Below are 27645 nucleotides of genomic sequence, written 5' to 3' on the forward strand. Positions count from 1 at the left end.
TCAGACGTGTTACGTGTCCCATCACTCACACCAGAGGGCACATGGGGCTCACAAAACACCCTCTGGACCCCAGGCTGAACCAAAGCTACCTGGATCCCAATACTCAGGTGAAAAAGGTTTGGGGTGCATAACTTTCCTAGTCCAAAATCATAGAGAAAACAGATCAGGTTCGTATTTGTACCCTGTAGCATTAAACTTAGAAATTAGAGAATCTACTGCTGAAAACTCAATGGGAGGGGAAAAAACAACAACAACAACAACAAAAAAACACAAAAAAACAAGAGAATGCGCAAGAAACTTCCTTCAGTGCAGGATCTGTGCTATAAAGGCACAGCCTAAAACACTGATAATTTTCCTTTCAGCGAGAGAAAAGGAAGTCACTTATTTCACCACTAGCTGCAAACACAGACATCTGAGTGTTGATCCCAGCCTTCATCTAATTAATCATTTCAAAAATAAATAAATGATGTAAATTAAATGGAAGACATTTCTGAGCTAAAATCTGAATCCTTTGCAGAGCATCCCATCGGCACTCATTCTGCCTCTCTAGTTTCCTAGCCCATGGCTCATTCCTGCTGTCTGAGACAGTTGCTTCATTGAAACCATGATCTTGCCTACCCTATATACCACTTCATTGTCTTAGTATTCAGTTCCCTCCACAACCTGCTCACTCCCTCTGAACTCAAACCACTCTATGCCAGTCCTTGCAAAGTGCTATGCTTAAAATAACTGCAATATTCAAAGCAGGTTCATGATCCCAAGAAGGAATCACTGGGACATCCTCATTCCATCAATACTGCCAAAGAAAGGATTTGTTTATCCAGGAACTCCATCATGAAATTGATTAGGGCACAGACTTGAGATACATTTATACTTTAGTTCTCCCTGTATCGTTCCTGAGGCATGTTTCACTCTGCTTCCCCCACCCCATATCTTTCTATAATCTAGAGATAAATTTTCTATTTTTCACACTCAGCGATCAGAACTCAAATGCCTGCAGACTCAAGCTTGCACCAAAACAACACTTTTCAAAAATCATTTTCTCTTTTCTGATGTAATTATAATTCCTCTTGAATTGTTCAACTGTTGTAGGAGGGACAGAAAGGTGTTAAAATATATTTTAAACTTCATTCTATTGTATTTCTTTTTTTTTCTAATCTGCAACAACAAAAATGACTAACATGAAAATAAGATATACATTTTCTGCATTTTAGTTTACCTCTGACTTCTCAACACCTATTGCCTCTGATTTTTTAGAATTTTCTTGTTCTCTCATTCACCCATTAGCATTTTATTTCTAATTTCTATAATAAGCAATGCTGATTTATTTTTATCTGAAAGAAATAAGAAAAACTAAATATCAAATATTAAAGTAATAGTTGGAATAACTTCAGAGTTAAATATGTAGAGAGGCATTATCTCGTCGCTTGTCACTTGGTGGAAGAATAAGAATATAAGTTTTGTATCGTCATATTGTTCACCTTTTGCTTGTCTATGTTTGCTTTTTTCTGCAGTGATTGTGACATGGTATTCTTAGAAGCAAGAATAAAGAAAATATGCATAAAAGATATTTAAAGGAATATGATATGAGGAGTTCCTTTAGTTAAAAAAAAAAATCATTTGTAGCTAAGTGAGCTGCTCTGTTTGCTATTTTCGATTCTGTATTTAGGAATGGGGGTCATATATGTCATTCCAGTGAATCTCACCTGGTCAGCACACGTATATTGGTCCAACTAGTGCCATAGTATTAGTAGCTAGATGATCCAACACTTATTAGGTTTTTATCCTATGCCCAATAATGAAATTATTTGAGGAAGCAGAACTGCTCTGACTCTGGATGACTGGGGATTTTTATCATCCACACGCACATGATTGAAATGGAGCTTTAAAAAAATAGTTGGCAAGGATGCCATACTCCAAATTCTGCACATTGCTTAGCATCTTCGGATGACGACCAGGTAGACTAACCATGTCTAGAAGCTTTTCGTTTTATCTATTTTGTATTCCAGACCAGAATTTAGCTTCTGATGCAGAACTTCCTCTTAACGATCATTCTGCGCATGGCAGCTTTCACTTCTTTATTTCTCAAGCTGTGGATGAGAGGACTCAACATGGGGATCACCACGGTGTAGAACACCGACACCACTTTATTGACGCCCAGAGAAAAAATTGCACTTGGCCTTACATAGATAAGAAGAGAGTCCCGTATAAGATGGACACCGCCGTGAGAGGGAGGAGCAGGTGGAAAAGGCCTTGCGCCTCCCATCTGCAGAGCGGATCCTCAGGATGGCAGTAAGGATGTAAAAATAGGAGATTATAATGGTCAGGCTACTGACAACCAGGACGGCTCCAGCCACAATCAAAACCAACAATTTATTGATCCGGGTGTCAGCACATACCAGAGAAAGAAGGCGGGACATGTCACAGAAGAAATGATTGATAATGTTGGAGCAGCAAAAGGGAAGCCGGGAAGCAGCTGTTGTATGAGTCATGGTGCTCAGGAACCCGACAGTATAGGGTCCAACCACCAGCTGTATGCAAAGGCTCTGCAACATGGTAACGGAATACAATGATGGGCTACAGATCGCCACATAGTGGTCATAGGCCATGGACGCCAGCAGAAGACACTCAATGGCCACAAAGAACCCAAAGAACCATTGCTGCAAAGCACAGCCCAAGAAGGAGATGGCCTTCCTTTCAGCAAAGAAGTCACTGAGCATCTTGGGACCCACTACTGACAAAAAGCAGATGTCCACAAAGGACAGGTGCCTGAGAAAAAAGTACATGGGAGTGTGAAGGCGGGAATCCATCTGGATGAGAATAATCATACCCAAGCTTCCTGTCGCGGTAACAAGGTAAAAAAGTAGAAAGAGCAAGAAAAGGAAGACTTGCATCTGAGGATGATACTTTAAACCTATGAAAATAAACTCTGTGATTCTTGTATAGTTTCCATCAGCCATTGTTTGTGTTGGTCTTCTAGAGTGAGAAAAGCAGAAAATAGATAATGCATACAACTTTATATAATTTAAAAGCATAACATAACACACAAGAAAAGAAACTACAGGTCCAATTTGGGAACATCGATATAAAAAGAGACTAATTAAATGCTAGCAAATCAAATATAGTGAAGTTCTTAAGAGCAATATGGCTTAAATGTTTTAAAGAGAAAATCAGAACTAAGAATTGGGTCACCATTTGAAAACCTATAAAATTACTCACCACATTTACATATTAAAAGAAAATGCACTATAATTATTTTAATAAAATTCTTTAAAGAATTTGATAAAATGTGGCTCTCAAAAAAAAAAAAGAAAGAAAGAAAGAAAGAAAGGAAAAGGAAAAGAAACAGAGAAAAACTTCCCAAACTGGAAACAAAAAGGAACTATTTAACTCAGTAAAAAGAATATTCCTGAAACTTCCAGAGAATATATGTGTGCAGGGTAAGCACTGAAAACATTCACACTATAACCAGAAACTATATATTCTCACAATTTGTACTATTTAACGTTATACTGGAGAGCACATCTGAAGTACTAAACCATAAGCAAAGAAAGACAATGTAAGAATTCTAGAAAACAGAGATAAGAAAATACTGTCACTATTTGCAGGCAAAATTGTACAATAGCCAACCAATACGATAACTTTTTTAGAAAAAATTAAACAGTTCAACATAGTGAAGATAAGTATTAAAAAGTCAATAATAATTATCTGTGAATTATAATGGAAAACTTACATTCATTGACTCAAATTGATAAAATAGCTATAAATAAGCCTAACGAGGAATGTTCAAGATTTGTATGAAGAAAAATACAAATTATAGAATTTTACTGTGCAAGGGAAGAAATGCCTAAATCAGTGAAAAATACATTTCATGTTTTTTTATGTATTTATTAAGATTCCTTTCTTCCTGAGAAAGCAAAACTTAGCTCTAACAGGGAGAGTGAGAATCTGCATGGCCATTTTTCAGGTTGGAATAACAGACACAGATAAATCAATTGTGAAGTGAACAGGAAACAGTATTTCTCCCACAGATATGCTACAGCTATAAAGTGTCTTAACAACATTGGGGGGGGTGACAAATGCTTTATTACTCAATGAGACACTTTATTTTTTTTAATTATTATGTTCAATTAGCCAACATATAGTACATCATTAGTTTTTGATGTAGTGTTTAGTGATTCATTAGTTTTATATAACACCCAGTGCTCATCACAACACATGCCTCCTTAATACCCATCACCCTGTTACCCCCTCCCCCATCCCCCTTCCCTTCTGTAACCCTTAGTTTGCTTCCCAGAGTCCAGAGTCTCAGAAACTTTATTTTCTAAAATTACAGGCTATCTAAAATTTTTGTTTGAAATTGTATCAGCAAGATGAAACATCCCACTCTGGTCTGGAATATCTGACAGAGCAACAGTCTCGATTCCCAACACAGGTACAAAACTCCACGTGAGGGATGTCTGGATACAACTCTCTACATCTATCTTACCTTTGTAATTTTCAAGGAAACAGGACCATGAGCTACCTGTTTGGTTTAGACCTATTCTGATGTTGTGATGTTGGTCCCTTTACACAGCCCGGCTTTGTTTTGAGCTCATCAGAATTGTTCTTGATTTAAATTTTACCTAACTGTCCCACTTCTCAAAAACCTATAATAATTCTAATTTTTCTTTGTTCAACGAAACAGCCATGGTTCGTAGGGTGTATGGTCTCCCTCATTGCAATGGGTCAAAAGCTGATTGGGTCAGGCTACAAACTTGCTCCTGGATGTTTAAGACTGATTTAAAGAACACCCACCACACTGTGTGGCAAATTAATGCAATTCTAACCAATTGGAAAAATTAAATGAAAATACAATTTTTAATAAGACAATCTGATTTTTAAATTCATGGAAGAGAAAAATATTCAAAAATAGCAAAGACAATTTCAAAAAAGAAAAACAAAGAAAAGGGATGTAGTATTCTGGATATCAACAAATAAATAAAGCCATCATACTTACACCAATAAGGTGTTGTTACTAGAATAGGTGGGAGATGAACAGGAGACAGAAAAACTAGAAAAACCATAGGCAGACCTAGGCATGGATATCAATTTAGTATGAATAAATTGAATCAGAAAAGTAAAGATTAATTACCCCTACAAAAGTGTTACAATATTTGGATGACCATTTGAAAAAATAGGTAATATTAAAATTCTACCCCACACCACTAAACTAAAAAGAAAAATTCTAACTATAAACATGTAACATGAAAACACCAAAGAATAGTATTATGATGTGTTGTAGGGTTGGTCTTCTAAAACAGAACATAAAAATCACCTGAAGAAAATGGGGAAACATTTTACTACATCATAATTTTAAGTAGATGGATGCCAAATACACTCCAAGTAAAAATAAGACACGCAGATGGAAAAAATACTGACGCATATGTCACAAAGGATTAAAATCAGATCACACAAAGAACTGCCACAAATTATCCACTAAAATACTCATTGTGACACCCTGGGTAGAAGATGCAAACTGGCCCACCACAGATGCTCAAAGTCCCAACAAATATGAAAGGATGTTTCATATCCCAAATCATCACAGAAACCAAATTGAAACAACAATTATATACTATTTTCACCCATCAAATTGACAAGATATCCAGAAATGAGAAATATAAAATACTGACAGAGCCAGGAGACAATAGGGTGGTCACAGGAGATCAGTGGTTGCAACAGGGCCATGGCTTTCTGGATGGCAGTGTTTTACTGTATCTTCATTTTTTTTTTTTTTAAGTGCATACTTGATGACTCAGAAATTCCATTACTTAGTATCTTCCCTGAGGAAACACAGACTGGAAAAACAATGATATCTGCTTCAGTGTTCCTTCAAGTGATAAAAAACTGGAATCCACATAAATATTCTCCAGAAGGCATTAACAGCAATAAACCTTGGTATAGTCATTTTGTGAACTACTGTAGAAACATTTAAAAATTAAGCAACAGATTACCAGAGGGGAGGTGGGTGGGGGCATGGGTGAAATGGGTGAAGGGGATGAAGAGAACATGTATAGTGATGAGCACTGAGTAATGTACAGAATTGCTGAATTACTCTATTGTACACCTGAAACTAATATAACACTGTATGTTAATTATACTGGAATTAAAAAATTAAAATTAAGTAGTAGAAACATGGCTATTTTTCCAAAATATGTGAGGGAGAAGCAAGTCATAGAATGATGTGTACAGAATGATAGTAGGAACATTTTCAGTGTTTTCTTTAATTTTAATTATTTAAGTGTGTGTGTGTGTGTGTGTGTAAATAAAATAAGTATCTGGACAGATAAGGTACCAAAGCAGTACTCATTACCTCTGAAAACAGAGGGACAGTGAACTAGTATGTAGGTAGGGAATCAAAGGGGTCTCTATATTTATCCACAATTTTAAGATTTAATACAAGGAGAAAATGCACATGCATTACCTTTGTAATTAAAAAGAATCTAGGGGCGCCTGGGTGGCTCAGTAGGTTAAGCTTCCGACTCTTGGTTTCAGTTCAGGTCATGCTTTCAGAGTCCTTGGTTCAAGCCCCACATTGGATGCCTCACTCAGTGCGGGGTCTCCTTGTCCCTCTGCCCCTCCTCCTGCTTGCACTCTCTCTCTCTCTCAAATAAATAAATAAAATCTTTGAAAAAAATTCTAAAACAAAACCAAAAAAAAAAATCTAAAACAATTCCCTAATTGCTTTTATTTACCTATTGTTTATTATTTAATTGTATTTATTTTTATATGAAATTTATTTCAACATTTAAAAAGAAAAAGAAGACAAATTAGCTACAATCAAGTGGGAGAAGAACAACAGGAAAGAAAGAAATGTGCAAAGCCTCGGAGGTAGAAAGCGAGAAACAACTGCAAGCTATGCATTTGGAGTTCAAGATTTCTAAAATTCTAAGAAGCAGAGAGAACTCTAGCCCCAACCTCATCCTTTATAAATAAGAAAACTGAGGCTCCAGGATGTCTGACCCAGGATCACAGAGCTGGTGGCAAATACACAATCACTTTCCACCCACAGTTCTAAGCAATGATTGGCTGCATGATACAATACCTTTAAGGTTACAATGAATATGGAGGGGCAATAAGCACTTGTAGAGGATTCAAGACTTAGACTGTGCCCCAGGTGCTTTGCAAACGTCACCCCATTTGATTTCCACCCAAACCTAGGTAAGAAACATGTTGTTACCCCATTTTAAAGAACAGGCAATCAAGGCTATGAAGTGTGGAAGATGGTGCCTGAAGTGCCAGACTTAGTATCTCATAAGAGTCATCAGAGATTAAGACACTGCCCCATCTGAATACAGTCTCCATCCTTTTAAAGATGTCATTCTCCCAAGAGGGGACCTTCGATCTCTCCAAGTCTCAACCCAGTTCTGCATGCTCTTTGAGGGATACAGAATCAAGCAATACGCGTATGTGAATTTATCAGTGAAGGGCTGTTGATGACAGAGCAATGAGGCCCCAGGGAAATCCCGTGTAGAGTCAAAGTTTGCTCAAGCACAAGGGCTCTCAAACATCTGCAGTTGCGCTCTCATTTAGAATTCCCTCCTTTGTACCCCAGGCTTTGAGTGAGATGCTCATAATGCGGGCAAAATTCCATGCGGATGGCGCCCCTCCTGGAGAGGGTGGCCCGACCTCTCTCCTGCTCCAGGCAGTCACCGAACTTGAAGAGGGTTTCACTTGACTATAACCTCTTTGTTCATCTTACAGAATTCCACATTACTTCATATTAGATTTGCTGCATTTGTTACATTCCAACCAATTATGGTCTGACAGTGAATATTTCTCTATGTACCAAAAAAACACATTTTAGATGTCAGTCATTTTCATTTACCCATAAACCCATTTATTTTGAACTTCTTGAAGAGTAAATGCAGGGACTGAAATGGATTTTTTAAAATGCTTTAAACTTACGCTCCAATGAGTTGTTTCCTCTTCCAAGAATTAAAATTAAAACGGAGTATAAACTGTACTCTTTTTCAGCATGTACTCCTTCTGCCCACCATCATCTGTGCCTCCGTACAGAGAAGAGGTCAGACTTTCTTAGAATCACTTGGTTTTATTCTTAGTTTTCTTCCTGAGGAACTGGTAAGATTCCACTCCAAAACACATTGTCTTTTCACTTGGATCTAAGTTTCCAGAAGTAGTTACATCATTCCTTTGTTCTGGGAGAACTTAGGTACCAAAGCATGCCATACCATGGGAATTTGGTAAGAGGGAATTAAAATGTTATTACTATCTTTAAACTCTAAAAAAATCCACTGGGATCATCTTACTTGTTTTCTGTGCTTGACTGAGTAAACTCTTTATTTCTTATCTCCTTCTTAAACAAGAAAATATTTAAAGAGTAAACTTTAGTGCCATGTCGTAACAACTGTTGAGTTTTCCTCATGAGAAGCACCACAAAATCTCAGCAACTGTTATTTACAGATCATTACAGCAGAGGATTGGCTACCAGGATACCTTAATTAGCATTGTGATCATTCAACTTCCATTTCTAATACTCATAGAAAAATCACTGAGAATGAGAATGTGTAAAGAATCTCCATCATATTCACACAGGGTTTTTTTTATGAGAAATTGAGAGAGGTTTCACTGACAAATTCAAGCCTGATACCACATTTTTTTCAGCTTTTATTGATGAATAACGCACAGAAAAGTGCAAAAATCTTAAGTGTACCACTGCATTATTGCATTGTGAGCACATGCATGTACACCACCACCCAAGTCAGGAACTACAACATCTCCACCATCATGTTTGTGAAATTCATCTTTTGTTGAATAAATCTCTAGTTCATGTATTTTATTGATGCTAGCGCTCAATTATATTAATATTCCACAAATGATTTATCAATTACTTTGTTGTTGAGCATTTGCCCCGTTTTAACTTCGGTGATTTTTTTCTCTACTGAGCATCCAATGAACACCATGTGCTTTGGTGTTCATGATCATGTATTTCTCTTGGGAATATACCTGGGAGCAAAATTTCTTTGTTATGGGGTACAGATATTTTCATATTGACTAAGAATTTAGGAAGTTGTCCCAAACCCATCACTCACACCTCTGTAAGCACTGTACGAGAGTCATTGTTTGTCATTTTAGCCATTTTGGTAAGTGTATAGTGGTATTTCATTGTGCCTTTAGCTGCCATTTCTAGGGAAATTGAGAAATTTTGCAGTATTTATAGGCCATTTCCATAACCACTTTCATGAATTGGCTGTTGAAGTGTCTTACCCACATTTTGTCACAGGATTGCCTGTCTTTCCTTAAAAATTATAATAGTTATTCATATACTCCAAATATGTCATTTATATGCCTTGTAAATACACTTTCTCCTTCTGTGGCTTCCATGTTTACACTCTTAAGGGTAAACCTAAGTTTTTATTTTAGTGTAGTTCAGGGAATCAATATTTTTCTTGATATTTAATATTTTTGTAGACTACTTTTTTAAAATTTCCTATCATATGTCATAAAGGTATTCTCCAATATTATCTTCTAGATGCCTTAATTCCTTGCCTTTCACATTTCAATCTCCAAATCATCTGGAATTAATCTTAATGTGTATTGTGAGATGGGAATAAAATTCCACTTTTTTTCCCATTCAGACATCCAATGGATCCAACGCAATTTTTTTTTTCAATCCTTTCTTTCCCCACTACCCTGCTGTGTCACCCTTGTCATAAATGAAGTGTCCATGTATTAGGTCTGTATATTCCTTAATAATAAAGATATTAGCATGCATTCATTAATACACCTGAACACTCTATTCTGTCCCACTGGACTATTAGTCTATTCTTGATCTTGACTTTTTTTTTTTAGAAAAAAAAAGGGGGGAGGAGCCAAGGGAGAAGGAGAGAGAAAATCTTAAGCAGGCTCCACTCTCAACATGGAACCCAATGCAGAGCTCGATCTCATGACCCTAAGATCATGACCTGATCTGAAATCAAGAGTCAGATGCTTAACTGACTGAGCCACCCAGATGTCCCAATCCTATCTTAATTTCTATAGTTTTGTAAGTCTATATTCAGTAGAGGAAGACATCCCACCTGACTTGTCTTCTTCAAGATTAACTGGGATATTTTCGATCCTTTGCATTCCATATAAACTTCAGAATCACGGCAATATCTTGGGAAGATTTAAGTCTGGATTCACTTTAACATTACTTCTTCAGTCCTGCAGGACCTACATTGACAGCTTCCTTTCACACCATGGGAACATTATAAGATTCAAGCACACTTGGCTGATTTGCTGTTCCCACACAGACCCATATGTCCCTCCTTCCTTACAACCCTTCTGACTTTCCCTTCTCACTTACTGAAACATTGGAAGTCAAAATTCCATCTGTTCTGCAAGGTATGGCTAAATTATAACCTCATCCAGGAAGCCTTCCCTGATACCTTACAGACAAAAATAATCACTCTCTTTGAACTTCAACAGTAGCATTTGCCTTTCTTCTGTAACTTAGAAATGCCACCGTGTATCATTCTTTGCTTATGCCTTACGTCCCTCACTAATAAACACTCTAGTAAGTGAAGGTTCATATCTTCCTGGATTGAACTGGCATTATCAAAAGTCCTACTAAACATATGTCTCTATTTTCTGAGTTTTTGACAAAATGAGGATGCTGGTTACACAGGAAGAACCTTATAGTCAAACCAATTTACTCAAAGAATAACTTGAAATCCTGATTTCAAAACGAAAATATGCTGAAATGAAAGTGTTCATCAGAATCAACGGAAATACTGTATTTTCCAAAGTACACTCCATGATCAAAGAGAAGTGATTACCTTTGGAAGCTTTACATCAAGTTCTTTTTAGTTACATCATTTTACAAATCTTATCAGAATGATCATCTTAAATGATAACTGTCGACATCAAATTGTCCTCATTTTTTGTCTGGAATAAGCAAATGTGAACCCAGAGAAATACTGGTGCAAAAAGAGAATAAGTCCTGTCCCAATAATGCCCTTACCAAGGCTGCATGAAAAGCCTGGAGCTGAGAGGGCTCAGAGTGGGGTCAAGAAGTACCTCCTTCATTTAGAAGATGCCTGAGGGGATGCATGTGACTCAGGCTCTCCAAAGCCCCAGATTCTTCAACTGTAAAGTGGATCAAATAACTCATATCACCAAAGGGAACTGAAATATTCAGTAAGATGTTTTCAAAAACACGTAGTACAGTGTCTATGATATAGCAGATCCTCACCAAATGTATAAAATAGCATTACTATTAGAGAATAAAAATTCTACACTAATAACTGCTTTAAAAATTATGTTAGCATAGAAACAAACAGAAAAAAAATCAGAACTGCAGATCCAGCAAAGAAAACACACACGCACAAATTAACAAGGACAACCTCGAACGTCAGTTCTTCCCCTTCACAGACTACTGTTCTTTAGTGTAGATGTTTATTCTGTGAGCATCAGTGTGGGTGGCAGAATTCCTAAAATGGTCCTGTAAAGATCTCTAATCTTTGCCCTAATCCCAGGAATCTCTGAATATGATGAAGTACCACTCATATGATTATGTTATATTATATGGCACAGTTAACCTTCCAAGAGACATGACCCTGGATGAATGGGTGGGTCCCAAGATTTCTCCAGCACAGAGCAGAAGAGTCAGAGAGGTTGGAAATGTGTGGAGATCTAGAGAAGAAACTGCTGGTGCAAAGCTGGAAGGGCCACAACAGAAGGCAGGTGAGCAACACCGAGGAGCTGAGAGGCCCCTGGCTGACCGCCACTGGGGAATAGGCACACAGCCCTGCAACAAGGAATTGAATATTCTCAAACACACCAGTGATCTTGGAAGTGAGTCTTCCCCGGAGCCTGTAGGAGGGAGCTGAGCCCTAGCAACAGGTTCGTTTCAGCCTTGTGAGACCCTGAGAAGAGAATCAGGCTATGATGGACCTGGACCCAAGACCCAGGGAAACTGTGAGGCAGTAAATTTGTGTGGTTATAACTTACTGGCTTTGTGGCAATTTCTTATGCTGCAGTAGAAAGCAACTACAAGAGCATGTTTGAAAAATAATAAAGAAAAAAAGGTAAATAGTTGAGATATGGGAGGAGCAGAGAATTATTTGAGGTAAAGAGGCCCAGAGGGCCTCTCGGATGGAATCACATTTGAGGAGAGACTCAGATGAGGTAAGGATTGACTGGCAACACTGCCAGGATGAGGAAACAGAAAATGGAAAGGCCACATAAGACCCCAAGAATGACTGAAAAAGTCCCATGAAGGAAGCCTCTGGATGGTGCACACATCACTGAAGAGGAGTGTGGCTTGAACAGTGTGCTGCCCCCTCCCTCAAAACAAGTTCAGACTGCACTGCTTAAGGCTACTGAGACAATCAGCTCAGCTCTTTGTATGGTCCTGTTTTCATGGCACACAGAGGCCTGGAGTGAGTAGGAAATAGACCACAATTAATCCAGCAAAAAGCGCTGGAAGATCTTACGAATTTCTGCAGCAGAGAGTCACCTGGTGAAAGATAACAAGTACTTTAATCTATTCTCGAAAGTGATCATTTTTATCAGCGTTTACATGGCATATAATAAATCCCTTCTCCCAATAAAACATATCATGTGCCCTCCTACTTTCAACCTTGCCCATTCCCAAAACTTACATCATCTAAAGGAATGAATAAAAGTATTCTGAAGATCAAAATCAATTAGCTTGCAAGCTCTAGGCCCCCCCCCAAACACACGCACCCAACTCGGTGCTAGAATACCCAGAAGCGTCTGTTACTATATGGGGAAGGGGGCACTTTCTCCTTTGATGATCCAAATAGTGACCTCTAGATTCCATGAAAAGCCATACTATAAAAAGAATTTTTTCAACTTTGCCAATCCCTAAAGAGGCTTTTTTTTAAATTACCCTTCCTAAAATATACTGCCTCTTCTTTCCTTGATTATCTTATGTTTGTCAAAGAAATCACCATGTATATGTAAATATTTTTCAATCTTCTTGTTTCTTTGTCTTTCCTTTACACTAGCCTGAAAACTCCAGAAGGACTTTTCTTCTCAATATGAATAATAACCAGTAAAGTGTCAGGCGCATAAGAGGCCTATATAAAAAACTGTTTAATTATTGATTCTAACATTCTTTGACTCCCATTCTTAGACTCTTAATTAAATAGCATCTTGATTCACATCATTACTCAACACAGTCACAGAAACTGGCAGAAAGCTTGGTGAAAAACAAGCAAGACAAGCACATTCTAGGGCCTTACAGATGATTTACATCCTGTAAAGAAAGGCCTTCAAGAGAAGAGACGGTGTGGCTCTCACTGAGTCTTAGAGTTGCACAAAAATATGGTTGATCCCCTCATTTCTTAGACTTGTTACTAAGTTCCAGGACATAAAACACAGAAGTATGGTTGAAAGAATATTGGTCCTGGAGAAAATAAAAGTGTGACCCAAGTTATGTGGTCATGGGAAATACATTGATTCTTCACGTGTGCCAGACTGAACATCTGCAAAAATAAAATCGCATTCTGCCTATGACACAAAATTCAGTAAATCACCGTAACAATAAACACTTTATTAAAAAACTGAACTGCATTCTGCCTTTCACGTGCACGACTCATGTAACTAGAGTGGCAAAATCTCAACAGTTAGTACTATGAGAGGAGCATTGGCGATGTACAAGGCCTTTGTAAAATGTCTACTCCAAACACGAAGGTAGTATTTCAGAGCACTATATAGTTACATACTTCCTGAATAATTCACTTTTTTCCATTTTCTTGATATATAATTCACATATCACATTGTGTTAGACCAAGGTGTATAACATACTGGTTTCATATACATATATATTACCAAATGACTACCACAATAATTTTGGTTAACATAAGTCACCTTATGTCATTATACATTTTTTTCTAGTGAAGAGAACTTTTAAGATCTGCTCTCTTAGCAACTTAAAAATGTACAGGACAGAATTATTAACTAGAGTCACCATGTTTACATTACACTCCCAGGACCTATATATCTTATAAGTTGAAGTTTTTACCTTTTTTCCATAATACATTTGTTAATGGTTTATGTTTAAAGAATCAAGGCCAAGCTTGCAGACAACTGAGGAATCTCAACACCTTGTGAGCTAAACAGAAGTACTGTCAAGTCACTGATGATGATTCTAACATTTATTCAGGATTTAACAAAGAACCTCTCATATTCTACTCACAATCCTTGAAAATATTTTCAAAGCACTAAGGCTCAATAATCCTCTCATCTCAGCTTAATGATTTAAAACTCCTTCCTGGTAAATGGCAAATTAGAAAATTATAACCTAGAGACTTTGTGTGACTTTTCAATGACATAACATAATAAAAAATGAATCTGAACATAAAATTTGCACTCCCATCGCTCAGCCCATGTTCTTGCATCTTGTGTAAATATCTCCTCTCAATCTGTAGTACAAATGGAATCTAGTTTACTTACTCATTAGAAACTGCTTCTTCTCAAATGTCCTTCTGAATGAATCCTTGACCTCCCTGTTTCTCAGGCTGTAGATAAGGGGGTTCAACATGGGAATCACAGCTGTGTAGAACACGGAAACCACCTTATTGATGACCAGGGAGAAACTAGAACTAGGGCATACATAGATAAAGAAGAGTGTCCCATACAGGATGGAGACAGCTGCCAGGTGTGAAGAGCAGGTGGAGAAGGCTTTGTGCCTCCCCTCAGCAGAGTGGATCCTCAGGATAGCGATGATGATGTAAATGTAGGAAACCAGGATGGTCACACCACTGACCACTCTTACACCTCCAGCCGAGATGAAAAGTACAATCTGATTGACATAGGTGTCTGCACATGCCAGGGACGAAACAGGAAGAACGTCACAGAAGAAGTGATTGATGATTTGGGGGCCACAGTAAGGCAGATGAAAGGCAAGTGTCGTGTGGGTCATGGCAGTCATAAGACCTATGGCATAAGGCCCTAATACCAGCTGCACACAGATGCGCTGAGACATAATGAGAGTATACAACAAGGGCTTACAGAGGGCCATATACCAGTCATATGCCATAGAGGCCAGGAGGAAACATTCAGTCACTACAAGCTGAACAAAACACCATAACTGGGCAGCACAACCCAAGAAAGAGATTACTTTTTTCTCCACAAAGGTATCAGTCAACATCTTAGGACCAATGACAGAAGAGGAGCATATATCCACAAAGACAAGTGGCTGAGAAAAAAGTACGTGGGAGTGTGGAGTCGGGGATCCACCCAAATGAGGGTGATCATCCCCATGTTTCCCAGAAGAGTGACAAAATAAACCAAGAGAAATATCACAAAGAGAACAACTTGGTACTGGAAGTGATTTGTTAAGCCCATGAAAAAAAACTCAGTCACCGAAGTCTGATTTCTATAATCCATTCTCTGATTTAATCTGTAATGAGAAAGAGAAAGATTTTTCTTTGCAATCAACTTGTAATTAAATTATTTTTAAAAATGAATTTAACTTCTATTTTTTTCAGTTAAAAAAGGATATCATTACCCTCAACTCTCTTGAATTCTACATCTCTTGGTCAAGCAATCTATTTGCAAACTATTTGTTTGCAGATTAAGTCACTAAACCTCACAGGGCTACTTAGTTTCTTCCACAGAAGCAGAATTTTTTAATAGAATCATAGATTTTTTTTAAGATTTTATTTATTTATTTATTTGAGAGAGAGAGAAACAGCATGAGAGGGGAGAGGGTCAGAGGGAGAAGGAGGCTCCCCACTGAGCCGGGAGCCTGATGTGGGACTGGATCCCAGGACTCCAGGATCATGACCTGAGCTGAAGGCAGTCGCTTAACCAACTGAGCCACCCAAGTGCCCTAGAATCATAGATTTTTAACCTACAGGTGAACATTGGGGATTATCTAAAGCAACTCTTCTAATTATGTTAGGTTATATTTCTAAAAGTACTTAGCTTTGAACCAAGGATATTTTTTTTAAATGTTTGATTGAAAAAGGCTATGGGAATTCACTGAATTCCACATGATACCCATTCTCACTGCCGATTAAAGGTAAACTGGTTTGGGCAATGTAACTACTTCTTCAGTCTCCTTAGATTCTATAGCTATAATTGCTGGAGTTATCTAACAGATACATTTTGATGTCCAAGGAGGAGGGCAAGGTGAGGACAAGAAAAGTTAGCTTTACGACATGATCACATCCTCAACACTATCCTCACTATGACTCTTTTTCCAAAACACCTGTGATCCCCCATATTGATGGTGTATATTCTCATTAATCAAGTGACTCCACTGATATTTTTAAGCCATCAAAGGAAAGACCACTTTTTAAATATTGAATAGCTGTTGTGGCCCAACTAGTGTTATTAAGTGCTTGAGAGAGAAATATAAATATTTTAAGAATTATAGGGGTATCCCTGGGCAATTATCCCAGGGAAATGAGTATCTATGTCCACAAAAAAAATGTATACAGTTTTATTCATAGAAGTTCAAAAATTTGAAAGAACCAAAATGTCCTACAATATGTAAATGGTTAAACACACTGTGGTACATGCATACCATGGAAAACTATTTAGTAGGAAAGAGATCAAAATATGATACATGCAACAGCTTGGATACACCCAAGAGCATTACACTGAGTTGAAAAAAGTCAACCTCAAAAGTTCAAAACTTTTATGATTCCATTTATATAACATTCTCCAAATGATAAAATCATACAAATGGAGAACAGGTTAGTGCTTGCCTGGGATTCAGAAAAGTGGGGAGAAGGGTGAAGGTGTGGCTATAAAAGGGTAGCACAGGGAGATCCTTGTAGAAATGAAAGAGTTCACAAGGGTTAAACAAATCTACAGGCATGGTAAAATGGTATAGGACAGTATACACTGTCACACCAATATCAATTTCTTGGATTTGATGTTGTGCTGTAGTTAGTAAGATGTACCATCCTGGGTGAAGGGTATGTGACCCTCTCTGCATATCTTTGAAGCTTCCTGTGGATCATTATTTCAGAAGAAAACTTTTAAAAAATGATGAATGAATGGGAAGTGAGAGGAATGTGAAGTATGGATTGGTCCCCCCAAAAATGGGAAATTGAGGGAGAGAGGCACAAGGCACACGGACCTTAAAATAATCATAATGATTCCCAACAATGCAATCACACAAAAATATCAATGGGCTGTGCAGTAGGAGAAGTATCGACAGAAATCTAAAAACACTTTCCCCCGGTAAGAAAGCTTGGAAAGGGTTTTGCTTAACAGGAAAGTAATGAAATGGAAATCTGCTGATGTCCTGTGGTCTCAGAGGCAATGGAGCTTGGAAAGAAAAGGCCTGGAGGGGTGGAATCCAAGATTCATCAGAAAAAAATAATACCTTCGTAGTGAGATGTTCAAGAATTTAATATTCTCTAGACATATAAACTCATCCCAGGTCACTGATATTTGTATTTGATATTTACTCAAGGAACATGGAGAGCTGCAAATTCAGGACATAAAATTTTGTAAAACTGAAACTAGAATATACACATCTATTACCTCAAATAATTGCCTTTGTAAACAAAGGTAAGTACACACATCACTTATAATTATTATGTTTTTAAAACTTTTGTGTTCAAATTGAAATCCTGTGCAAAGACCATAGTTCCTGAATATAGAAATGCCTATAACATTATTTTGCCCTGGCCATACCCAGGACAAAGATTCTAAAACAGAGGAACCATAATATAATCTATGCATGTGATTTTTGGCATGAGCAGCATGGAATTCAACTCAGCAGATTCAGAGGTTTGTTTTCTACTTATAAGATCCAACATAGGGAAAGGGAAGAAATTAAAAGCCAGAGAAGCCAAGTCCTCTTAATTCTAACAACCTATGAGCCATAAATCCTGCAGCACATTTCACTATCTCTATGCCAAACACAAAATTCAATCAACATGTACATTCAAGTTCAGTCATTTAAACCAAAAGACACAGACTCAGCATTTGACTCGTACCAAATTATTCTTCATGGTAATCTTAGAGATGATGCTTTTCCAGGCATCTGAACTCATTTTTTGTTCTCTAAATTCCTAAAGGCAATTTAGGAAATCACTTAATGCACCTATCAGAAGAAACATGCCCTAGACCCATTGCCTGTCTATGTCATAATGAATTATGAAAGCAGCATTCCCTGTTATAAAAACCAATTACCCTAGAAAGATAGACTTGTCATTCTTCTCAGCTTCTCCAGGTGTCTAGGAAGATACACAGTACAGTGATACCATCTTGAAACCCGGGCCTTCCAATAACACTTCAAAAAGGCATTAATTGATCAATCTGCCCAATACACAGCAGAGGTTTTTCTAAAGGTTGTTGTGGAGACAAATCCCTCAAGGAGAAAAAAAAAAAAGCTCAGGAGATCAGGTCTATAGAGAAAATATTAAAGTTATTTCAAGAGAAAAATACTGTGACTTGACCTGAACTGAAATAAGAGTCAGACGCTCAACCAACTGAGCCACCCAGGCACCCCTGAAATCCAGTTTGGGGCCGTTTTGAGTCCTCTACTGCTGCATGATATCACCAGCCTTTGGCACTGTGCAGGTTTGAGAATCTAAAATAGAGCCTTGTTTCAGAGAGATTAGAATCAGAAGGTGATTCCGGATACACAGCAGCAGGAGGGATTCCATGATTGGTCCCTGAGTTACCAGGATGGTAGGATCAGTGTAGCCAAAGGGTTTGAAAATAGTCTCTTGGATGTGATTAATCTCAAAGGGAGGTAAATGTAGGTAGATAAAAATAAGGTGGATTTGGGTGCCTATGCAGCAAAAGAGAGCTATAAGTTTGGACATCATTTTTGAGATACAAAAGTAGTCCACATTGGCTGTATAAAAATTTCAAATATAAGGGTAGAAAAATGAGTTTGGGTTCAAACTTCATAAAGCTGCTTAGAGAGTATTAACCCATTCAAACTTCATAAAAGCTCAGTGAAGGGGAAGAATAGAAAGATCTGGATTCTCCTACCTCTCGTCAGGATATTCAGTCCACTTTCTCTTTTTTTTTAAGATTTTATTTATTTGTTTGAGAGAGAGAGTGCAAAAGAGCAAGAGCAAGGGCAGGGAGAGGGGCAGAGGGACAAGCAGACTCCCCCCTGATCAGGGAGCCATTGTGTATTGCTGGGCTCAGTCCCAGGACGTTGGGATCATGACCTGAGCTGAAGGCAGACAGGCGCTTAACCACCTGAGCCACCCAGGCACCCCAGTTCACTTCCTATTGGAACAAGCAAAGTAGGATTCTACCTCAGAATCTTCCTCTCTCTTCCTTCTGCTTCTAGTGTGTTTCTCTCCAGGTACCTGCACAATTTTCTTCTTCACTTCATTCAGACTTCTGCTCATCATAGAGGCCATCTTCAATCATCCTTTTTAAACAGTAAAGCTAACCCAACCCCAAGCCTCATCCACTTTCCCTCTTACAGTTTTTTTTTTCCGAAGCAATTACCATTACATAACATTGAATTTTTATCGCATCATACCACCCTACAACAACTAGTATGGATTTTGTTTAGTTTTTCCACACTTATACCTCTAGCTTCTGGAATAGTGCTTTAAAGAGTAAATGTTCAATAAATATTTTTAAACAAATGAGTAAATGAATAAGTGGACACACAATTTTAAGAATGTAGCTGCAGAAGAAAAATTAGATTAACTTCTTGAAGGTGTTGGGTAACATGAACTTTCTGTGAGAATGGAAGAGAATTAGTTGTTTCTTTGAGAGATCATCCTAGGAAGATCAAACTTGAACAGACAGAAGTTTGTTCCTGGATGGGAGAAGGAAGAAGTGAGCCAAGATTGAATTCTAAGGACCAGACTTGGGACAATGCTTTTATATCTTTGTTGGCCTCGACTGCCTGGCTGGCTTTTGACTTCTTCCCTTATACACCTCCTGGAATTCATTTCCACCAAAATTATGACTGATCCAAGAGACCAAAAGTTGATCTCACCACACAGATCATTGGGCTTTAGAGATACAGGTCCATTTCTGCTACAATCTCTACTGTCTTTAGAAAAGACATGAGGGCACTAGTATCACTAATTTGATGGCGGTATCAATTCTCTCTAGACAGACTGGCAATAGGAGACAATGTCAGAGAAATACAGAGCTAGCTGATGGCCACAGTGCTAATAGGATCCCCAGACAGTAGAGGCCAGTAGACAGTACTAAATGACCAGAAGGCAGGAATAGATGATCTAACTAAAAGAATATGTCTTTTATTCTTCCATCTTCTCTTAGTATTTACTTGAAATATGACAACATTCTTTACTATTTTTCTGCCACCACAGTTATACTAAAATAAGGAATCTACTGCCACATTTCTAATTACTAAAATGTGAATGTTATATTTGATTTGATATCTGATATGGTGATTCTCCATAGTTATCTTTGCAATTGTTCTTGCCTGGTGCGACTTTCCTATACAAGAAAACTGAAAACTGAAATTTGAAGTGCTAAATGTATCATGCATAAATTCCCAAACCATTCATCCATCTGTTTCTAGATATTCCTTTCTGTTACATCAATTTTTTTTTCCTCTCCTACTAGCATGACAGCTGTGCCATGGTAAAGAATTCATTTGTATGGTATAGAGTATCTTGTCTTACTCTCTACACTTTTACATTTCTTGTTTCTGCTATGTAAGATCAACAGAACCTAGTATGTCTCAATTACAAGGGCTAATAGTTCAAGAACTCAGACAGCACAATATGACAACTGAAAAGTATGGGAATACCAGAGATCTCTGGGCCTAAATGACCATTTAAATGCTATACATCAAAATATTGATGAAAAAAACAGATAATCTTGGAAGGTTGATCCAGAAAATTTTCCCTTTTGCCTCCCTCGTTGTCACAGCAATGAAGGGAACAGAAGTGGAAGGGGATTGCATAAGTGTTTAAGAGGAAAATGGTGGATTATATTTTGGCTCCATATGTACCCCTGTATTCATTCATTTAATGCATCAGTACTTTTATCAAGTAGTGTTCTAGGTGCTTCAGGTACATCAGTGAGCAAAACAGTAAAATTAAAAAGAAAATCTTTGACCTGATTAAAATTCTCAGCGTCACTGCCATGAAAATATTTTAAGCTCCATGTGTGTTCAATGTGTCAGCCCAAGTGTCAGGGTTTACAAAAGCCTCTTCAAATAATATGATCAGCCTCCTAAGAAACAGAACAGCTAAACTCTTCAACAACAATCACATGAGCTTGTTTGAGTCCTGGTCAAATTGCTGGATTAGATAAACTATATAGCATGGGTCTTCCTGTTATGGCACCTAGAATATGCCCATTCGCCTTCCCTGAAAAACCATTGACTCAATAAACTTAAGAGTTTATAAATAAATTTGACATTCTACATTTATTATCATTCCATGAACCACAAGAAAATACCAAGCCATAAATATGACCCTGATGTGGAGGAAAGCAAGAGACTGAGTTAAAAACTGGATCAAAGTATTAACCAGTTCTTCTGAGACTTAGCCAGCCTACAAATCCACAGACACTAGTGCAAACAGCCACACTATGCAAGTGACTTTTTGGAGAAGGATGCCAGCTTCAATGAAGAAGGACCCCATGATAAAAATGAGAGAATTGAAGTCTAATTATGGACCATTTCCTAAGAAAACATGGGCTCTACCCAATGTACATAAAATGACAAAACAAAAAACAAAAAAGTTTTCTCATAAGAAGATGCAAGATGGTGTAACATGAAGAGGGAAAATAAAGCCAATGATTTTTGCTGCTTGTAAAGACTCAGTTTAGATGTGATATATTCCCTCGAAATCAATGGCAATCTACATCATTTCTCATACACTAATGTCATGAGAAAGAAAAGAAAGGGAAAGGAAGGGAACAGAGGGAGAAGGAGAAGAGGAAAACGGAAGAGAATAAATGTTGCTTGAGGAGAGGAACAGCCATGGCTTGCATTTGAAGAGTGGAAGAAAGGACAACTTTAGTTTCAAAATCCCATGGAACAGCAGAGTAGGCACGTAGTACCATAACAGGTAAAGCAGTGGAAATAAAAATTGTCAGGAACATATGTAGACCATAAACTAGAAGCACTTGCAGACAGAGAAAATGCACATTAGTAATCCTGGGAAGTGATCCTTCCCATGAGGAGCGATGGGGGTCTTCAATCAGCTTGGGTTGAAAAGACATCAAGGGCACCAACTTTCTCTTGTAAGATGAATAAGGTCTGAGGATCTAATAGAAAACATGGTGAGTGTGGTTGAGAGCACTCTATTGTATTGAAATTTGCAAAGATAGTAGAATTTAAATGTTCTCACCAACTCCAAAAGAAGATAACTATATGAGGTTATGTGTGAATTAACTCAGTGGAGAGAATTCTGTCACAGTGTATACATATATCAGATCATCCCATTGTGCAATTTAAATATCTTACAATTATATTTGTCAATCATGCTCAATAAAGCTGGAAAAGTTTTAAAAATGAAAAAAGAAAAAAACATCAATGAACATTAAATATCTTACAATTATATTTGTCAATCATGCTCAATAAAGCTGGAAAAGTTTTAAAAATGAAAAAAAGAAAAAAACATCAATGAAAAAAAGAAAAAGGATGAAAGAAATTGATCTGGAAAATAGGACCTTAAACCACACCTGTGTCCAGGTTGTTAAGAAAGATGATAATTAGGACTTTAAGTAACTGTACGTGTATTTTTTTTGTCTTATTCACTCACTCATTTAACACTTTTTTCCTGAGAACTTCCACCTAGGGCTTCCATTTATTGTTTACAAAGGGTTAAAATTTCATTAGATTTTTTGTGCTCAATTATTTTTAACACAGACTTGTGTTATTATAAAGTACTGAGTTGAAAAGCCTTGCAGGTAATGTATTGAATTCAAGGATTGCAAAGGGAGAATAAGTCCCTAGAAAGGAAAACTGCAAAACTGGGGGATATTATATGATTATATAAAGAGCTAGAAAGTTATTCTTTCCTTTTTTTTGCAGCTGTATGAAAAGATAGCATTCATAGGAGTTTGGACATATTGTATAAAATCATAGAATTTTAGGAAAAAAGTAATTTAGATGGCACTGAGTCAGTTGCCCTCACTTTACAAATTAAAACATTGAGAACCAGAAATGGTATAGGATTTGCTTTTAATTCTCTTTTTTTTTCAAATACCAGAGAAATTTATTTAAAATGATATGGTTTTAGTTCTAAAAATTATCTTTACAAAAGCAGAACTCCAACAGGTCATGCTTTCTATACACTCTGAAATGACAGTAAGAATGATTAAAGTGTAATTATCAATTAATATCCAGGCACATGCAAATTTAAGACTGTCAAATTACTATATACTACACCTGAAACTAACACAACACTGCATGTTAACTTTTAATCCTCTTGATAATTGGAAGACTCAAGGTTTAAAGTCACAACTCCCTAAGCCAAGTCCACCTCTTTCTTTTTTTCTTTGCAGTTTCTTTTTTTAATTGTTATGTTAATCACCATACATTACATCATTAGTTTAGATGTAGTGTTCCATGATTCATGTTTGTGCATAACACCCAGTGCTCCATGCAGAACGTGCCCTCTTTAATACCCATCGCCAGGCTAACCCATCCTCCCACTCCCCTCCCCTCTAGAACCCTCAGTTTGTTTTTCAGAGTCCATCGTCTCTCATGGTTCGTCTCCCCCTCCGATTTCCCCCCCTTCATTCTTCCCCTCCTGCTATCTTCTTCTTTTTTTTTTTCTTAACATATATTGCATTATTTGTTTCAGAGGTACAGATCTGAGATTCAACAGTCTTGCACAATTCACAGCGCTTACCAGAGCACATACCCTCCCCAGTGTCTATCACCCAACCACCCCATCCCTCCCACCCCCCACCACTCCAGCAACCCTCAGTTTGTTTCCTGAGATTAAGAATTCCTCATATCAGTGAGTTCATATGATACATGTCTTTCTGCAGAAACCATTTTATTAATGTCCTGAGATGAACTTGAATTGGGCTGTATATAAATGAAGAAAAGTGTCCCATACAAGATGGCCACAGCAGACAGGTGTGAGGAGCAGGTAGAGAAAGTTTTCCGCCTCCCATCAGCAGAGTGGATATTCAATATGGTTTTGAGGATAAAAATATAGAAGACCAGGATGATCAGGGCACTGAATATTCCTATTAATCCAGCCATAATGAAAAGAACCAACCTATTGTTCTGGGTATCAGCACATGCCAGGTAGAGAACAGGGAGAATGTCAGAGAAAAAGTGGTTGACCACATTGGGACCACAGAAGGGTAAGCGAAACGTGAAGGTCTCATGGATAATGGAACTTAGAAGGCCCATGGCATAGGGCCCTATCACCAGCTGCACACAGGCCTTCTGGCACATGATGTCTTTATACAACAAGGGGTTGCAGAAGCCTATGTACCGGTCATATGCCATGGTGGCCAAGAGGAAACACCCGGTCACTACAAACTGACCAAAAAACCACATTTGTACAGCACAGCCCACAAAGGAGATGATTTTTCTCTCCAGAAAAATATCACACAACATCTTTGGAACAACAGAAGAAGAGGAGCGGACATCCACAAGAGACAAGTGGCTGAGAAAAAAGTACATGGGGGTTTGGAGTCAGGAATCCATCCATATCAGGGTGACCATCCCCAAGTTCCCCCCAATCTGACAAGATAAACAAAAAGAAATACCAAGAAGAGAAGAATCTTCTGTGGAAGATGATCTGTGAGCCCCACAAAAAGAAATTCAGTCACTGCTGTTTGATTATTGTCCATTGTGGGGGACAATCTGTAATGAGAGCAAGAAAAAAAGTTTTTATAGATCAGTAGTTAACTGGGGGCTAGCAATGTAATCAGTAATTATAGGTTAATAATTAATAGCTTTTTAACCCATTAACAAATACATAAAAAGTTACAGAGATGTATATAACAAACACCCTTGCATTTGCTACTCAGCTTTATTAAATCATAATATGCTAAATAACTTGCTTAAAAATCATGAAAAGCACAGCAAACATTCATGGAATTAGTCAAATTCCCAGGCTCTGAGGTATGGATATTTTGCTAGCTGTCTGTGTGACCTTGAGCAATTTATTCTTAATGTCTATGAGTTTTACTTATTTATTTAACTTATATGGATCGTCCAAAATTGCCTTCAGCTCTTTAGTTTCATGATTTTGAGACAACAACATCTAGTTTCCATTTCCTTCTGGTTGAATGGAAAAATAATAACTAGTGCTGAACTCACATTCCAGGAAAATTGCAAAAATAAATAAAATGTTCAAATCCTGAGTGCATTCAGCTTGAAAACGTAACTCACATTATTAAGATGGGAAAACCCTTCTCCTCCACAGCTATTACTATTATACTTCCTTGTCCTGACAACATACTAATAAAAACTCAAACTGATGTTTTCCACCGTATGCGATATACATAGAAATGGACCTTTAAAGAGAAAAAGGAGAGGTACCAAAAATCTGGAATTCACAAATTTGTTCACTTACTTCTTTATTCAACAAACATTTTTTACTATCCAGGCATGGACTCCAGGCATAGCCTTGGACACTGTAACCATGTCTGAGTGAAAAACCAAGTATTTGTAAAATAAGAGGGCCTTATTTTCCAGTTAGATACAACACTATAAACAAACACATAAATGCATAATTATTGCGTGTGTATATTAGTTTTCTAAGGCTGCCACACAAATAACCATAAGCCAGAAGTCTGAAAACAAAGGTGTTGGCAGGGCCACACTCCTTCTGAAGGCTCTAGGAAGGAATCCTTTCTTGTCTCTTCCACGTTCTGCTTCCTCCTAGCATTCCTTGGTTTGTGACAGATTAACACCATTTTTTGACTCCGTCTTCCCATGGTTTCCTATTTGTGTGTCTCTGTGTCCTCTCCTGTTTTTATAAAAACATCAGTCCTTGGATGTAGGGGCTTCCCCTAATTCAGTATGACTTCAATCATATCTGCAAAGAACCTATTCCAAATAAGGTTACATTCTCAAGCCCTGGACTGACATGAATATTTGGGGGAACTATTCAACTACAAGGGGAACTATTCAACCCACTACAATGTATAAACATGTATCATCTCAGGGAGCAAATAGTGCCATGAAGGAAAGAAGGAATCTCAGCTCAAATGCCTCTATGCCTGAGACCGCATAACAGACAGGAATCAGCTCAAAACTAGAACCAAGTGAACCTAGAATTAAACACTGACTCTGCTTTTTTCTACATATATAATTTTGTATTATTAATGTAAATTTAAAAAGGAATGAAAAATACTTAGCTCACAGAGCTGTTTGATAGACTGGATTAAATAAGCCATGCAACGTTCTGCATGGAGCACAGGGTGTTATGCAGAAACAATGAATCATGGAACACTACATCAAAAACTAATGATGTAATGTATGGTGATTAACATAACAATAAAAAATTTAAAAAACAAACAAACAAAAAAAATAAGCCATGCAAAACACCTGCTATATAATAAGGGCTCACTAAAAATTAATTCCCTGCTCCTTCTCTTCTCTCCTCTACGACGTTTGTCTGGGACCTCAAGTCACCTTTTGTTTGTCCCTCATCATAATTCTAGAGCACATAATGCCCCTTTATACAGCATTTGTCAATATCTACGTTATTTCCCAACACAGAACAATGTGAGCAAAGCACATCTTCTTTCCTAATGTTTGTATCCCCAGTGCTTATCTGAGTGGGGAAAGTATTAGATACTCAAATAAATGAATGAGGGAAAAGAAAATTATCATTATCATGTCAACCATATTTTCTCCAATTCCTCATTTTCCCTAAGCACACAATTCAAGACATCATGATGAAGAAATATTAATTTTGATAAATTCCTGACCAAATATTTGACTCATAAAATAGGAATAGGGAAGACAGACCATTTCAAATGACCCACACAATGTCAAGGTATAGGACACTGTGGAAAGTCATCTGAACTGTCTACAGCCTCACTATTCAATGTCTGGTCCATGAATCAGCAGCACCAGCACTACCTGAAAGCTTATCAGAAATGCAGAATCTGAAGCACCACTCCAGTTAAACCTAGTCAAAATCTGCATTTTAACAAGATTCCCACATGATACACACACACATTAAGTCTTCTAAGCCCTACTATAGAGTCTCTTACATTTCTCTACATGTGAACCCTCCAGTGATTCCCTTGTGTAACAAATACAATATAAAATGTCATTTTCCAATGAAATCTAATAATGTTTAAAGTAAAATTTAAATGTCATTATGATATGACTATAGTTGGCAAAAGTGGTTATACATTTATCTCTCCAATAAATTATTCATGGAAGATCCCTAGGAATTGTGTTTGCATTAGTCAAATGGGTGAATGTCACTTAATGATATTTCGTACACAAATCTAAGCTTCCAACAGAAGCATGACCCATTGCAAATAATGCTTTTATTTGCTCATGAATGGACATGTATAACTGCAGGAAAAGTAATGAAATAGAATTCAGGAATATCAGTTTTGAAAGAGTATATGTAAAAAAAAAAAAAAAAAAAAACCCACTAGCAGTGGAATACTAGTCATGTTACATCACCAGACTCTCATTAAAATGGAGAGATTGAAAGAATATTTTGGTGACTCAAAAAGACCTCCTATTCAGGTTTAAGA

At 37.4% G+C, this 27645-nt stretch overlaps 3 protein-coding genes across 3 annotated transcripts; all 3 read right to left on the reverse strand.

Moving 5' to 3' along the window:
* Window positions 1–2017: 2017 nt before the first annotated feature.
* On the reverse strand, window positions 2018–2960 carry LOC116638889 (olfactory receptor 1009-like). Its single transcript, XM_032415055.1, is given in 3 exon segments — window positions 2018–2193; window positions 2196–2231; window positions 2234–2960. Coding segments are annotated over 3 exon segments (939 nt in total).
* Window positions 2961–14458: 11498 nt separating this feature from the next.
* Window positions 14459–15402, reverse strand: LOC116638893 (olfactory receptor 1002-like). Its single transcript, XM_032415061.1, is given in 2 exon segments — window positions 14459–15204; window positions 15207–15402. Coding segments are annotated over 2 exon segments (942 nt in total).
* Window positions 15403–20351: 4949 nt separating this feature from the next.
* LOC116638663 (olfactory receptor 1002-like) lies at window positions 20352–24750 on the reverse strand. Its single transcript, XM_032414763.1, is given in 3 exon segments — window positions 20352–20427; window positions 21908–22037; window positions 23947–24750. Coding segments are annotated over 3 exon segments (897 nt in total). The 5' UTR covers window positions 24638–24750.
* Between the last annotated feature and the right edge of the window lie 2895 nt (window positions 24751–27645).

This window comes from Phoca vitulina, unplaced genomic scaffold (assembly GCF_004348235.1).
Source record: "Phoca vitulina isolate PV1807 unplaced genomic scaffold, GSC_HSeal_1.0 scaffold16, whole genome shotgun sequence".
Lineage (NCBI taxonomy): Eukaryota > Metazoa > Chordata > Mammalia > Carnivora > Phocidae > Phoca > Phoca vitulina.